Raw genomic sequence first — 13800 nt, forward strand, 5'->3', positions numbered from 1 at the left:
GAGCTTCTGGCCAGGCGTGCACCATCAGCATGCTGGGACATTGATTTAAAGGCTGTTTCTGGACCCCAGCATGCCTGTGTGGCTCTCTTTCCTCTCCTGGCCTCTGCCTCTCTCTCTTTGCTGCTGGATTGGCAGAAGGGTATGCTCTGTGTCAGGAAGGAATCTGAGTCAGGAGAAGGTGAGGCTTGGATAGAAGACTGCCTACAGGTCTGATTAAATGCCCCCTGATGCCTGATGGCCTGGGAGTGGGTGGGGCTGCCCAGCACCACGCCTGGGCCAGAGGGCAGCCTCTGAGGCCTGCCTGTCTGTGCCCACTGACATGGTCTGGCGATTTTGGCTCCCGCCTACAGATGTTTGATGCTGGAGAGGTCTTGGCATCCCCAGCCATGGTGGTAAGACCCAGTTTTCTTCTTGGTTATCTGACTGTGGCATATTTGCAGACATAGGAAAGGGCACCTGTGGGCATGAAAGGGTGTCTGGCCATCTTTTAGGATTTGGAGGAATCTGACATTTCCTAATATCAGAATGGAAAAAGGAGCTGAGATAGAAGGAAAATAAGGCAAAGGACTGTGGCTATTTGGGACTTTGGTATCCCAAATGAAAGGCTTTTTGGTTTTCCATTTTCCTCATTCCCGTGTTTGTCTCACTGGCTCAGGACTTCACCATTATTGGAGAGCAGCGTCAGTCCTTGCATCCATAGTTGCCCCCGCCCATCAGTGAACCATATGGAGATGGAAGTTGTGCTAAGAGTGGGGAGGCCAAAGCGAGGGAGGCCCAGAACACCCTCAGTGGTGGGGAGCACACAGAGGTAGTGGAGGCTGCAGGGGCATGGGAGGGGTGAGCGGGGAGCTCAGAGTCCTGGCCACCAGCCTTTCATGAGAACGGTCTCCTGAGAGCAGGCCCAGCGCTGAACTTCCATCTAACGTCAGGCAAGAATACCATCAAAATCATTTTACTCTAAAGAACAAACCTGCCAGGTCCGACACATCAGGGAGATGAGCAGCATGTTATCTGGGAGGTTGCTGCTGCCCCTGTTCTGAAGCACCATCCCTGACTTTGGGAAAACTCAAAGGGATAATACAGCTGCTTTCTCACCCCCTTCCCAAGTGCTGTGGATGCGAGGAAAGACTATTGTCTTAAGTTTTTGATTGCTTCCCAAGAGGAAACACTCTATGGCCGGGGTCCCTAACCCCCAAGCCACCAACCAGTACCAGGGCTGGAGAGCCCACTTCCATCAAGCGGTCGAGGGCAGAGTGCGAGGAGGGCAATGCTGGGAGCACTGTGTTTGGAATGTGGCTCTGTTCATCCAGAGCAGAGGAGTCAGTGGCTAGAGCCCCTTCAACACCAGTCTCCTGTGTTCTGCATGTGTGCCAGGCATGGAGAGAAAGGCTCTTCAAAAACACCCAGTGCAGTTCTATGTCTCAGTGTATATTGGTGGCGGTCAGTGATGGTATAACTATTTGGGCTCCTTGGTGACCTACATTGCTTTAGACCCAGTTGGGGCCACACAGGGTGGCCTCTAGCCAGAGAGAAGCCCATCCCAGATGCCCTCATGCATGGTGTATGTGGGGAGGTGGAGGCTGCACCGAGAGCCCACATCTGTGGTTGTGCAGGAGTTGGCTGTAGAGAATGTGACTGGATGGCTAAGTTGGGTTTCTCAATGAACTGAAGCTGAAGGATGGGTTTGGAGCCAGGCTTTCAGGGCCCAGTGGAACCAAGGTCCACCCTTCAGAGTGAACAGTAGGATTGGAGACTCAGTGGCCAGCCCAGTCTCAAAGGATGTAGCTAAGAGACTTGGGTTTGTGAGAGGTTCTACTCCCCACATCAGGACCAAACATGGAAACATAACAATGACTGCACTTTGCAGACCAACTACCACTTGTCAGAGGCTGCAATAGGTGCTTGGTAAATAATATTTTACTGACTTCCCACAAATGCCTTGTGAAGTGAACATTATTACCCTCATTTAGTGGATGGCTGAACATGAGCCTTAGATGTCTGAGTAATTTGCTCAAGGTCTCACAACCAGACAGCAATAAAGCTGAAACTCACACCCAAGGCTATCAGATCCAAGTCCAGTGTGTTCAGGACTTGGCCACACTGGCATGTAGCTGCCTCCTTGTGTGGGGCACTACTGGACTCTGGGGGGAGGGTTGTTGGAGATATGGGGGCTGCCTTCCATGGGCTAATTTAAGCCCTGAGCATCATCAGGGGTCTGGCAGAAACAGATGGCACAGTAGAAAGAGGTGATTGAGGGGAGATTAATGAAGGTCTGTTTACAAAGGTTCACAGAGTTAAAGACAGGCAACAAGAATGACAAAGCACTCAGGGACTAGCAGCAGCAGGGGGCTTTTACCACCCTTAGGTTTGAAGGACATGGGGAGGGAGCCATCTTCCCAGAACTAGGCAAGGGCTACAGCTATAGGAGGGGCCACCAGCCTCTCCCTGTCAAAAGGCAGGAGCATCTCACTCCCCATGTCCTATAGGCTCCTGCTGGTAAAGGGATCCAGTGGATGCCCCTCTTTGCCCAGGACAGGGAAGAGAAGGGTAGACAGTGGGCCTTGAGGAGCAAATAGAAACCATCACTCACCTGCTAGAATGGATATCTTTGGAGGAAGCACCTGGCCTTCCTTGTGTCTGTGTCCCCCAAGCTTCCAGCACAGGACCTAGTATTTGTTGGAGGAAATCCAACAGCCCTATTTCCCAGTATCCTAACCCTCTTGTAATCAGTTGAATTCTGTCCCTCACAAAAAAGATATGTTGAGGTCCTGACCCTCAGTACCTCACAATGCAGCCTTATTTGGAAACGGGGTTAATGTAGACGTAAACAGTTAAGACGAAGTCATACTGCAGTACGACAGACCCCTCATCCAATATGACTGGTGTCCTTATAAAATAGTCATGCCACATAAAGGCAGAGAGAGACAGGGAGAGCAGCATGCAACGAGGTAGGCAGATTGGAGTTGGCAGCTGCAAGCCAAGGAATACCAGAGATCCCAGGCAAACCACCAGAAGCAAGAAGTGGCCAGGAAAGATCCTCCCCGATAGGTTCAGAGGAAGTATGACCCTGATCCTGTGTCTGGAATTGGTGGGTTCTTGGTCTCACTGACTTCAAGAATGAAGCCATGGACCCTTGCAGTGAGTGTTACAGTTCTTAAAGGCGGCATGTCCGGAGTTTGTTCCTTCTGATGTTCGGATGTGTTCGGAGTTTTTTCCTTCTGGTGGGTTTGTGGTCTCGCTGGCTCAGGAGTGAAGCTGCAGACCTTTGCGGTGAGGATTACAGCTCTTAAGGCAGCGTGTCTGGAGTTGTTCGTTCCTCCCGGTGGGTTCATGGTCTCAATGGCTTCATGAGTGAAGCTGCAGACCTTCGCAGTGAGTGTTACTGCTCATAAAGGCATTGTGGACCCAAACAATAAGCAGCAGCAAGATTTATTGCAAAGAGCGAAAGAAATAAGCTTCCACAGGCTGGAAGTGGACCCGAGCAGGTTGCCACTGCTGGCTGGGGCAGCCTGCTTTTATTCTCTTATCTGGCCCCACCCACATCCTGCTGATTGGTCCATTTTACAGAGAGTCGATTGGTCTGTTTTACAGAGAGCTGATTGGTGCATTTTGACAGGGTGCTGATTGGTGCGTTTACAATCCCTGAGCTAGACACAAACGTTCTCCAAGTCCCCACTAGATTAGCTAGATACAGAGTGCTGATTGGTGTATTTACAAACACTGAGCTAGACACAGGGTGCTGATTGGTGTGTTTACAAACCTTGAGCTAGATACAGAGTGCTGATTGGTGTATTTACAATCCCTTAGCTAGACATAAAGGTTCTCCAAGTCCCCACTAGACTCAGGAGCCCAGCTGGTTTCATCCAGTGGATCCTGCACTAGGGCCACAGGTGGAGCTGCCTGCCAGTCCCACGCTGTGCGCCCTCACTCCTCAGCCCTTGGGTGGTCGATGGGACTGGGCGCCATGGAGCAGGGGGCAGTGCTCGTTGGGGAGGCTCAGGCCGTGCAGGAGCCCATGGCGGGGTGGGGTGGGGAGGCTCAGGCATGGCAGGCTGCAGGTCCCGAGCCTTGCCCCGAGCAGAGGCAGCTAAGGCCTGGCGAGAAATCGAGTGCAGCGCCGGTGGGCCGGTACTGCTGGGGGACCCAGCGTACCCTCCGCAGCTGCTGGCCCAGGTGCTAAGCCCCGCACTGCCTGGGGCCGGTGGGGCCAGCCGGCAGCTCTGAGTGTGGGGCCTGCTGAGCCCACGCCCACCCGGAACTGGCGCTGGCCCACAAGAGCCGCACACTGCCCTGGTTCCCACCCATGCCTCTCCCTCCACACCTCCCCGCAAGCTGAGGGATCCGGCTCCGGCCTCGGCCAGCCCAGAGAAGGGCTCCCACGGTGCAGCGGTGGGCTGAAGGGCTCCTCAAGCACAGCCAGAATGGGCGCTGAGGCCGAGGATGCACTGAGAGCGAGCAAGGGCTGCAAGGGCTGCCAGCACACTGTCACCTCTCAATACCATCTTGATTTGGGATTTTTAACCTTCTGAACACCTCTGTTGTTTTAAGCCACTGAGGTTGTGGTGCTGTTACAGCAGTCCTAAGAAACTAATACAGCTTCTAAAGTAAGTTCCATATTTTATTAGTGAAAAGCACTCACATAGTACAAGCATACACACTACTAAGCCACTGTAAGACCATGCCGGACCTGAGGATTCCAGAGGCAGAAAGTCCATCGTAGATCTAGAGGTCCCCTATAGTTTCTTGTTGTGTTTCTCAGATACCACCCTAAGAACTAAGAGCCAGAAGAAACCCTCTGAACCCTAGAGGAGAACGACCATCAAAAGCCATGTACCAAGTGCCAAGCTGGGCTGGGCAGGTAGGGTAGCCCTTCTTAAGCTGATTCCCAGACTTACACAGCTCTGTACATTGAACAGACCTTCCCATATCCCCATGCTCTGGTCTGCTTCTCTGGAAGTCTACCTTGGAAGAGCCCTGGAGAGAGAGAAATGGCTCTGGGCCTTCCCGCTTTTTCATGGGCTATGCCACGTGTGAACCAAGACCTAATCTAGGGCCTGTCCCAACTCCTTCAGGCACCTTTCTATGCTGTGACCCATCTAAGCTGTGTGGCTTCTTTCTAGTTACCATAATTAATTGCACCTTGGAACATAAAAGAAACAGAAGGAGGAGGACGTAGTGGGGAGGACTATACTGATCTGTATGTCCTTTAAAAGAGCAAATTTCACAGTTTGTTTTATAATTTAAATGCCTGTTCAGACTCATTCAGTCGGTCAGTCATTCAGCAGATGGGTTGGATTGGCACCTTCAGTTTCCTCAGGCTTGTTTCTTCTCTTCCTCACTGGCCATTACCACACATCAACCAGTGGAGACTTATACAATAAGAGCTTCCATTTGCCTAGCATTTTACACTGGCAAAGACAATAAATAAATTTAAGTCAAATGAGTGTTCTTAAGAAAAAACAGAGCATCTTTATGGGCATGTCTCTGTTGACTCAGGGCAGGAAGCAAGAGGGAAAGCCTCTACCTGTGTTGTACATTAGAGTTTTGGCATTCAGCCTGAGTTGATTTGCTCATCAGTTGTGGAGCTGGGGTTTGAACCCAGATCTTCAGGGTTTATTGAACGTTTATATTGTATGAGGGCATCTGACCAAGCTCTGTGGGACAGAAGTCACAGCTCTGTGCTCTGAAGGTACTTCGAATATACTCAGATATATAAAGTGATAACGAAAACCAACCATTCAAACAGTATGAGTTCTGTAGTGGAAGGAAGACCTCCATGAGTAGGACTAGGTCGAGTCTTTCAGGTGTGTAGAGGGGAGGAGGAGGACAGTCCAGGCAAGAGGAACAGCATGAGCAGAAATGGGGTGCTGGAAGAAGGGCTTCATTTAGGGAACTGAAGATCAATTTGGAAGAGGTGGGTTTAGATCAGAAAGCTCTTAAAGGCCAGGCATTTGTGGCATATCTTAGAGTTAGTGGAGAGACTTTGAAAATCATAAAGTAGAGGAATGAGATGTGATGAAAGAGTCATTTTCTGAAAATTGGTTAAATTTTTATTTCTGAATTTGTGTCGTGTAAAGCAGCATAGTAATAATTAGGAAGCTCATCTGTAAACCAACATCCCCCACCCAGCAGCTGTTCCATCTTGCTGCCTAGTTTTTGTAGGTAGTTGCTGTTTCACTCAGTTGAAACACTGTCTCCTGAGTTGCATCTGTTGGCTCACACAGTTCTGCTTCCTGCTTTCTCTTTCACTGCTCACATTCTGCTCACTGCTACATTGTCTTCATAACACTCCAGGCGTGTGAATGTGCTATCCTGCACCTCTTCCTTCCACTATGGATGGGCTGGTTCCGGTTTTTCTCATAGTTTAGATAATGATGCAATGAACGGCTTCATGATATAGGGCTTTTTGTTTACTTCTGAAATTATTTTCTTTGGACAAATTCTTGGGAGTGAAGTTATTAGGTGGTCAGAGGGCCTGAGACTCTATAAGCCTTTCTTTAGTGTGGCCATATTACTCTTTAAAAAGCTGAACTATTTACATTATCAGACAATGAAGGCGCCAGCTGCATAAAGAGCAACTCAGATGAGGCCTCCTGGATGAGACATCAGTTACGAGGTGATTGCTGTGGTCCTCATGTGCAGGAATGAAGCCCTGGAGTCAGATAGGGTGCTGAGAATGAAAAGGAATACACATCTGAAAAAGATGCTGTAAAGGAAAAAAGAACCATTGGAATATGGTTAATGATTGAGTAAAAGACTGAAGTAGAGGAAGGAATCAAAACTAAATGCTGCCGAAGTTTCACAGCTGGGCTCCAGGGAAGTTTGGAAGGGTTTGGTGTGAAGAAGAAGAGAATTGCCGGAGGGAGAAGATTTAGATGGGGGAGACACATGGGAGATGGTTTGTGGAAAGTTTGCTTGGAACACGTTCTCTTTGAACTTCTGTGGCTGTGCTGGGCCCAGGCACTGGTCATGATAGAAGACAGGCTGGTGCCCTTAACAGTTTACAATCAACCAATCCCATTCCAAAACCCAAAGCCAGCAGGCAACATGAGGCCAATTCAGACGGGTAGGGATGAGATTACAGGGAGACCAGCCTGTACAGGCAGCAGGAGGTCTGGACATGGTGTGAAGTTGGGGCTTAAACACCTTTAGTGCTGGGCCCCTGTTGCAAGGGCTGAGGGTCAAGGGCAGTAGACACCCTGAGGAGCCATGTGGGCATCATACAGGAGTTCCATGCCAATAGGGCTGGCCTGCCCAGCCAGCAGAGCATGTGCAGACCAGGTCCGGAGGACAGCTCAGAGACCCCTAGGGAAGGCAGACGACCCGGCCACGCACACCCTTGGCACCTAATGCAGTCTGGATTTGGGACTGGGGGTTATTATTTAATATATCCCACTCTTGCCAGTATGGACTGTCTTAGGGCAGGTGTGTGTGTGTGTGTGTGTATGCATGTGCCTGTGTGTGTGCTCATACACAAATATGTGAAGGGGACGGGGATGGTCTCTGTGCTTTCAACAGCCAGGGGCTGGGGAAAAGAAGGAGGAAGTTCCAGCTGCCTACCAGGCTCCATACACCTGCCATTTTATTCCATGCTCACATTGTTCCTATGAGTCCATCTCCTACCATTCACTGAGGCTGCCTTTGCAGATCTATTTGCATGGTTATTGGAATAATTTCTGTTTTCTGTGTAGCTGCAAGCTCCCTGAGGGCTGGGATGTCTGTCTGTTCCCTGTTCGTCTCTGCTTGCACAGCACTCCCTTCCCCCCATCTCCATTGGAGTTACTAAAAATTCTTTGTTGAATGCATACCTGAACCCCTTTTTACCACTTTGCAGCTCTCTTGAAAGGATCCTCTGCAGAGGTAGAGGGAAGGAGTTGGGGCTGCTGTGTGTCCTTTGTGCAGTGGGACCAACTCTCGGCTGCTTGCATTTACATAATAGCAGCTTTGTTCTCGAGCTATTCCATAGTGTGGCTTTCAGGCTTAAAGAGTTCTGTGGGCTGTGAAGAATAACACAGGGAAATGACTGTATGGTGGCACTAGCCCTGTCCTGCTTGAAAGGTCTGTGGACTTGCCTTATCAAATACACATAAGGCACTGCTCGGAAAAGGCCTGGAAGCTGCTATTCCATCTGTTAGTATATGTTGTATTTTGTTACCATGATGGAAGGACACTGTAAATATTTCAACTGAATATCTGATTAATGTCTCTCCAAAAAGCATGGAAGAGCTGTAAAAAGAGGGTTTATTTCCTTTTCAACATGATGGGTGTCTAATTTTTCCCAAATGTCAGTATATCCAAAGGTGCCAATCCAGATAGAAACAGAAACTGCCTGCAGGGCCAGGCAGTAGCTGCCTCTTCTTCCTCACAGGAGGCTCAGACCTGGCCCCACCATCCGGACCCCCAGGTGGTGGCCCCACTGGTTGGTGGGAATGCCCTGAGAGTTTCCATACTGAAGCCTCTACAGGGAAGTGTTCCCTGGGAATATGGGATCTCTCTGTCAGGTTTTTTTTGTTGTTGTTATGTTGCTCAGGTTGGTCTCGTTATGTTGCTCAGGTTGGTCTCAAACTCTGGGTTCAAGAGATGTCCCACCTCAGTCTCCCCTGAGTAGCTGGGATTACAGGTGCACACCACAGTACCTGGCTCTATGCCAGGTTTCTTATGCATCTCATCCTTCCCAGGTTCCTGCAAGTCAAGCCAACCCTTGCCAGAGATCCCTTCTATCTCCCTTCTCAGCCTCCCTTCTCCTTTTGCTCACTGTTTTTCTTACTCTCCCATTGCTTGGGATGACTCCTACTTCATTCCCTTCAACTGGTTCTTGCCCCTCCCACTGTTGCTTTTAGGACTCACTCTCCCATCTCTGTCCCAAGAGGCAGGGGGAGATACTCCATTCTTCCCTCCTCACCACTGCCCACCCCTTTCCAGGAAACCTCAAGCATTTCCCTTTGCCTACACACAGGGCGAATCTCTCTGATGCTCCTTGTTGGGACAGGCACAGCTGTTCCCCACATACAGAAGAATTTTTCCAGTTCCTTTTTCCAGTCTTTTTCTCATAGGCTCAGCCAGAATAGGGTGCCAGTTATGACTTTGCTTCTTGTCCTTTCCTCAAGTAAACCATGAATTTCTCTAGGGCACACATCAATTTATATGCATTGTTGTATCCCCAACATGTGTTATTCCCTTGGTCTTTACAACAATGCAAAGAAGAAAGCAGATGAAATATCATTAGATGTGTAACATAATTAGATTCTTAAAGATACTTTATCGATATCATATAGAATATACCATATCAGATTCTTGTCATAGCTAAAGAGACTAAAGCTTAGAGTGATTTAAGTTATAGTAATAGCAATACCTCATGTTTCACAGTGTTTTATTTCACTCAGCCTTATCTTCTCCCCCCGTAATCCTGCCTACTAGTTAGCACTAGGCCCATCCTGCAGATGAGGGGCACAGATGGAGAGAGAGATAGAGAGAGACAGAGGGAGGGCAGAGGGACGGGGGAGGTTGTATGACACGAGCAAGGTCATATCTCTTCTAGGTAGTGAAGATGGGACTTGGGACCTGGTCTGCCAACACCAGCACTCTCTCCACCATGCGTGTGCCCTTCCCGGCGATCTCCCCTTGGGCGCTGAGTACGTGCTCCCAGAGGGTGTTGAGCATGGGTCCCAGAGTCGTGTCCTCTGCAGGAATCCCCAGATCTGACAACACCACACGCACTTCCAGCTGGGTTGGTCCCCGTGCCACTGTTTGAGAGCAGAAGTGATGGTAAATATTTAATTGTGCTTCCACCATAACTTTCTGCCAGAACTCTCAATATGCTTTATAAATGCAAATGAGTGCACTCTTCCTCTCCAGGGAGATGTAAACCTGCTCAAATCACTTTTATTCAGCCCCCACTAGAGTGTAATGCCATCATCAGGAGCTCTCTGTGCCAGAAAAGAAACTGCCCTTAATCATATCGAGTGGATGGTTTATGGTTTTATGGTCTTCTGTCTCCACAATGGGCAGATGTAAAGAAATGGATTTCTCTTGCTGCAAATTCTGTCCAACAGAGTGTGTGGAAAACATTATTTAGAAGCAGATTTAATTACAGCCCTGGAGCAGGTGATCTTGACTAATATGAAGTCTTGGGCTGTATTTATGGGGTTAACAAAACAAATGAGTCCTTGGACGTCAAAGAAGTAAGGTTGATTCTTTTATTTGATTCTGGACTCTTTTCCTCGCCACCATCCTCTGCCCGCTCCCTGCTCCTCCAACATGATCTTGCTGTTGGGATGGGGGATGCATTATTCTGGGAGCTTTTGTGGCTTCTTCGCTTTATGAGTGAGGATCTCTCTCCTGCCCAACCCCAGAGCTTCAGCAGAGCCCCTCAAAAGCCCAAGTCGGCCTTGTGGTCCATGTGCTGAGATTTGAGGCTGTTGGTGTCAGGGTGGGAAACTGTGTGACTTGAGAGAAAGCACTGCACCTTCCTGTATCCCGATTCCCAACTCTGCCACAAGGATTCAGTTGCCTCTGTTTCAGGCCCACCTGGCAGAGACATTTTAATAATCATGGAGATGAGTTTCTACAGAGCCTCATGGAGTGTCTTCTGAGAAGTGTATTATGTAAATTTGGTGTGTCATGATGATCATTATTAGTGCTGTGAAGTGGAGATGGGGGGAGGGAGGGAGAGCTGCTCTAAGCAGGGACCAGCCTCCCCAGCTGTCAGAAGAATTGGAGACAAAAACAAACTTAAGAAGCCTGCTCCAATGCTTATGTTCCTTCAAATATGCATGGGGCACGACTCAATCCGAACACAAACTCACGTGGGTAGGAAAATGCAGCTTTCTTTATTTCCTTTTACTTCTGTTCATTTCCAGTTTGAGCCCCTCTTTCACTAGGGTAGCAGAAGTGCCATCTGGGTTACAGGTAGGCCCATCGTGTTAAGCTGTGGAGGAAGGCGCTCCCTGGCTCTGTTGGCTCCTGTCCACACAGGCACCTGCTGAGATACACTGTACCCCACCTGAACCCTGCTTATATCCCATGCAGGTCACCATTGGGTGCTCCCAGGTCCCCCGCTCATTAGACCCACTCAGGCCCTTTGGCCCACCTGCGGTCCCTGAGTGCCATGTTAGTCTGGTGGGGCCATTGGCCACTCCCTCTCCTCCCTAGGATGCTGAATATCCAAGCCCCTGTGTCCTGGACAGGCTCTCAGCATTTCTCTTGCGGAGTGGGTAGGTCTTTGGGATTGAGTGAGCAATGAGAGCATAGGAAGACCCTTTCTTCCACATAGCTCTCCATTTATCACTTCTGTTTTAATTCCCTTAGTCCTGCTCCTAGGATGGGTTTCTCTCCAAACCTTTGGTTTATGACAGGGTTCTTCTAGTTCATAATGGGCCCAAGATTTTGTGACTCTGCATTCACATCTCCTCCCTGATGCGGTAAACAAGGAGCGGCTGTTCTCATGGTTATGGGAAGGGGAGGCAGTGGGAAGGACAAGGGGAAAAAAAACCCCAAACAATGCATCATTTATATTGTACCCTTCCCTGTTTGTTGAGTGGCTATGCAGCTGGGAGGTGCTGTGTCTGTTCCCTTGATACATATCCTGGGAATGCAGGGGTCTAGGACACCATCACCTGCCCATATAGCACCATTGTGTAAATTTTTTAAAGTGTCTTTGCTAGTTTATTTGCGTAGAGGTGTTTGTTCCTCTGCAACAATTGGATATCCACATCAAGAAAAAAGTGCATTGATCCAGTACCTTCCACCTTATGCAAAAATTAACTTGAACCATAGACCTAGGTAGGAGAAAAAAATCTTTGTGACCTTGGGTTAGGCAAAGATTTTTTAGACACAGCACTGAACTGTAAAAGAAAACAAAGTGATAAATTAGACTTCATCAAAATTAAAAACTTCTGATTTTTGAAAGACAGTTATGAAAATGAAAACATAAGACACAGACTGGGAGAAAATATTTGCAAAGCATATATCTGAAAAAGGAGTTGTATTCAGAATATATAAAGACCTCTCAAACTCAATAATAAGAAAATAATCCATTTAAAAAGGAGAAAAAGATTTGAATAGACACTTCAAAGATTTATGGATGACAAATAAGTATGTGACAAGATGTTTAACACCATTTGCCAGCAAGGAAATGAAAATTAGGACCATAATGATATATCACTACACACTGATTAAAATGGCTAAAGTTAAAAACAAATGACCATGCCAAGTGTCAATGAAAATATGGAGGAACTGGAACTCCCATAGACTCTCACAATAATAGCTCCAAACTGGAAACAACAGGTGAATGAATAAACAAATGGTGGCACATCACACAAAAGAGTATTACTCAGCAATAAAAAGAAATTAGCTATTGGTATACACAACAACATGAATAAGTCTTAATATAATTATGCTGAGTGAGAGAAGCCAGATTTTTAAAAAATGGCGTATACTATATGGTTCCATTTATACGAAATGTGAGAAAATGCCATCTATTCTACAGTGACAGAAAGCAGATGAGTCATTGCCTGGGACAGGGACATGGTGGGTTAGGAGCAGGAGGAAGGAAAGGATTACAAAGGGACTAAATAAACTTTTGGGTATGATGAATATGTTTATTATCTTAATTTGTGGTGATGGTTTCACTGGTGTACATATATATCAAAATGTATCAAATCATACATTTTAAATATGTGCAGTTTATCCCTGACGGCTCCTAGGAGCTCACAGCAGCATCCAGGTGTCTTTCTTTCCTTTCCTGTGGCCAGAGGAAGGATGGTAACGAGCTGGCTGCTGTGGCCACACTTGCCACTTCATCACCTGCATGGTAGGCTGCTGGGATGTGGGATGTGTGTTTGTGTTCTATGTGAAACCTTTGACAAAGCTATGTGAGCCCTTTGGAGTTGATGGGAAGTCACCCAAGGGTGTCAATATAGATGCCTGATGAGGAGGCAGAGGAGAATGTGTGGAGAGGAAGGAGGGCAGACACATGAGGCCAGAGAAGCTGCATAATGGGGAGGAAGAAGGCAGAAAGAGGTGGCCTAGAAAGGCTTGAGGAAGGAATTAAATTTGGCTACTTGGTCAACACAGCCCTGGCAGAATCTCTGGGAAGAATAATCTGGGAAGAAGCTGGGTCTTGGGGGTAAAGTGGTGGGTGCACAGATGACTTCATCCTACACAGGAGCCTTGGGGTCACCGGGGAGAGAGCACTGGACTTAGCATCAGACTTAAAGTCTGTATCCAACTTTGCCATAAGCTGCATAATCTTGGCAGGCTTCTTTTGCTATCTGAGCCTTGGGCTTCACAGAGGGGCCTGGGCTTGAAGATGCACAAACCTCCTTGTAGTACTGTCATTTACTATCACAAACAACTTCGTGACCTTGAGGGCCACTGTATAGCAATCCTTCTGACTCATAGTTTTTGTTTATTCTTTTTTTCTTTTTAATCTACAGAAACATTAATGGACACCAGAACGGCTACTGCAGAGCTGGGCTGGACGGCCAATCCTGCATCAGGGGTAAGTATCAAACCATTCATCTTTCAATCCTGCTGTGAGGTCCTGGACCCATACGATATCTAGGAGAGTAGAGACTGCCCAGAGCAGTACCTGTGGGGAATGGGATACAGGTGTGAATGGCTGTGTCCACTGCCCATCCATGTAAAGACAGCACCGGGGGTCTCAGACCTGAGCTGCTGCCTCGTGTGCTGATGTAGACCATCTCTTGACACAGTCGTTTCTGAAAGCTGACACCTAGACACCTAGGGCCATGGCTGTGTGGGGATGGGGGCACGCAGGCTAGTGGCACTGAGGCAAAT

At 48.2% G+C, this 13800-nt stretch overlaps 1 protein-coding gene across 1 annotated transcript in view; it reads left to right on the plus strand.

Annotated features, from left to right (window-relative positions):
• EPHB1 (EPH receptor B1) overlaps positions 1-13800 on the plus strand; it is a 446620-nt gene that overhangs the window by 118064 nt on the left and 314756 nt on the right. Inside the window, exon 2 of the mRNA XM_054482445.1 lies at positions 13437-13501. Within this exon, the coding sequence (XP_054338420.1) occupies positions 13437-13501 (65 nt within the window). The remainder of the gene's footprint in view (positions 1-13436; positions 13502-13800) is intronic.

Source organism: Pongo pygmaeus, chromosome 2 (genome assembly GCF_028885625.2).
Source record: "Pongo pygmaeus isolate AG05252 chromosome 2, NHGRI_mPonPyg2-v2.0_pri, whole genome shotgun sequence".
NCBI classification, from domain to species: Eukaryota; Metazoa; Chordata; class Mammalia; order Primates; family Hominidae; genus Pongo; species Pongo pygmaeus.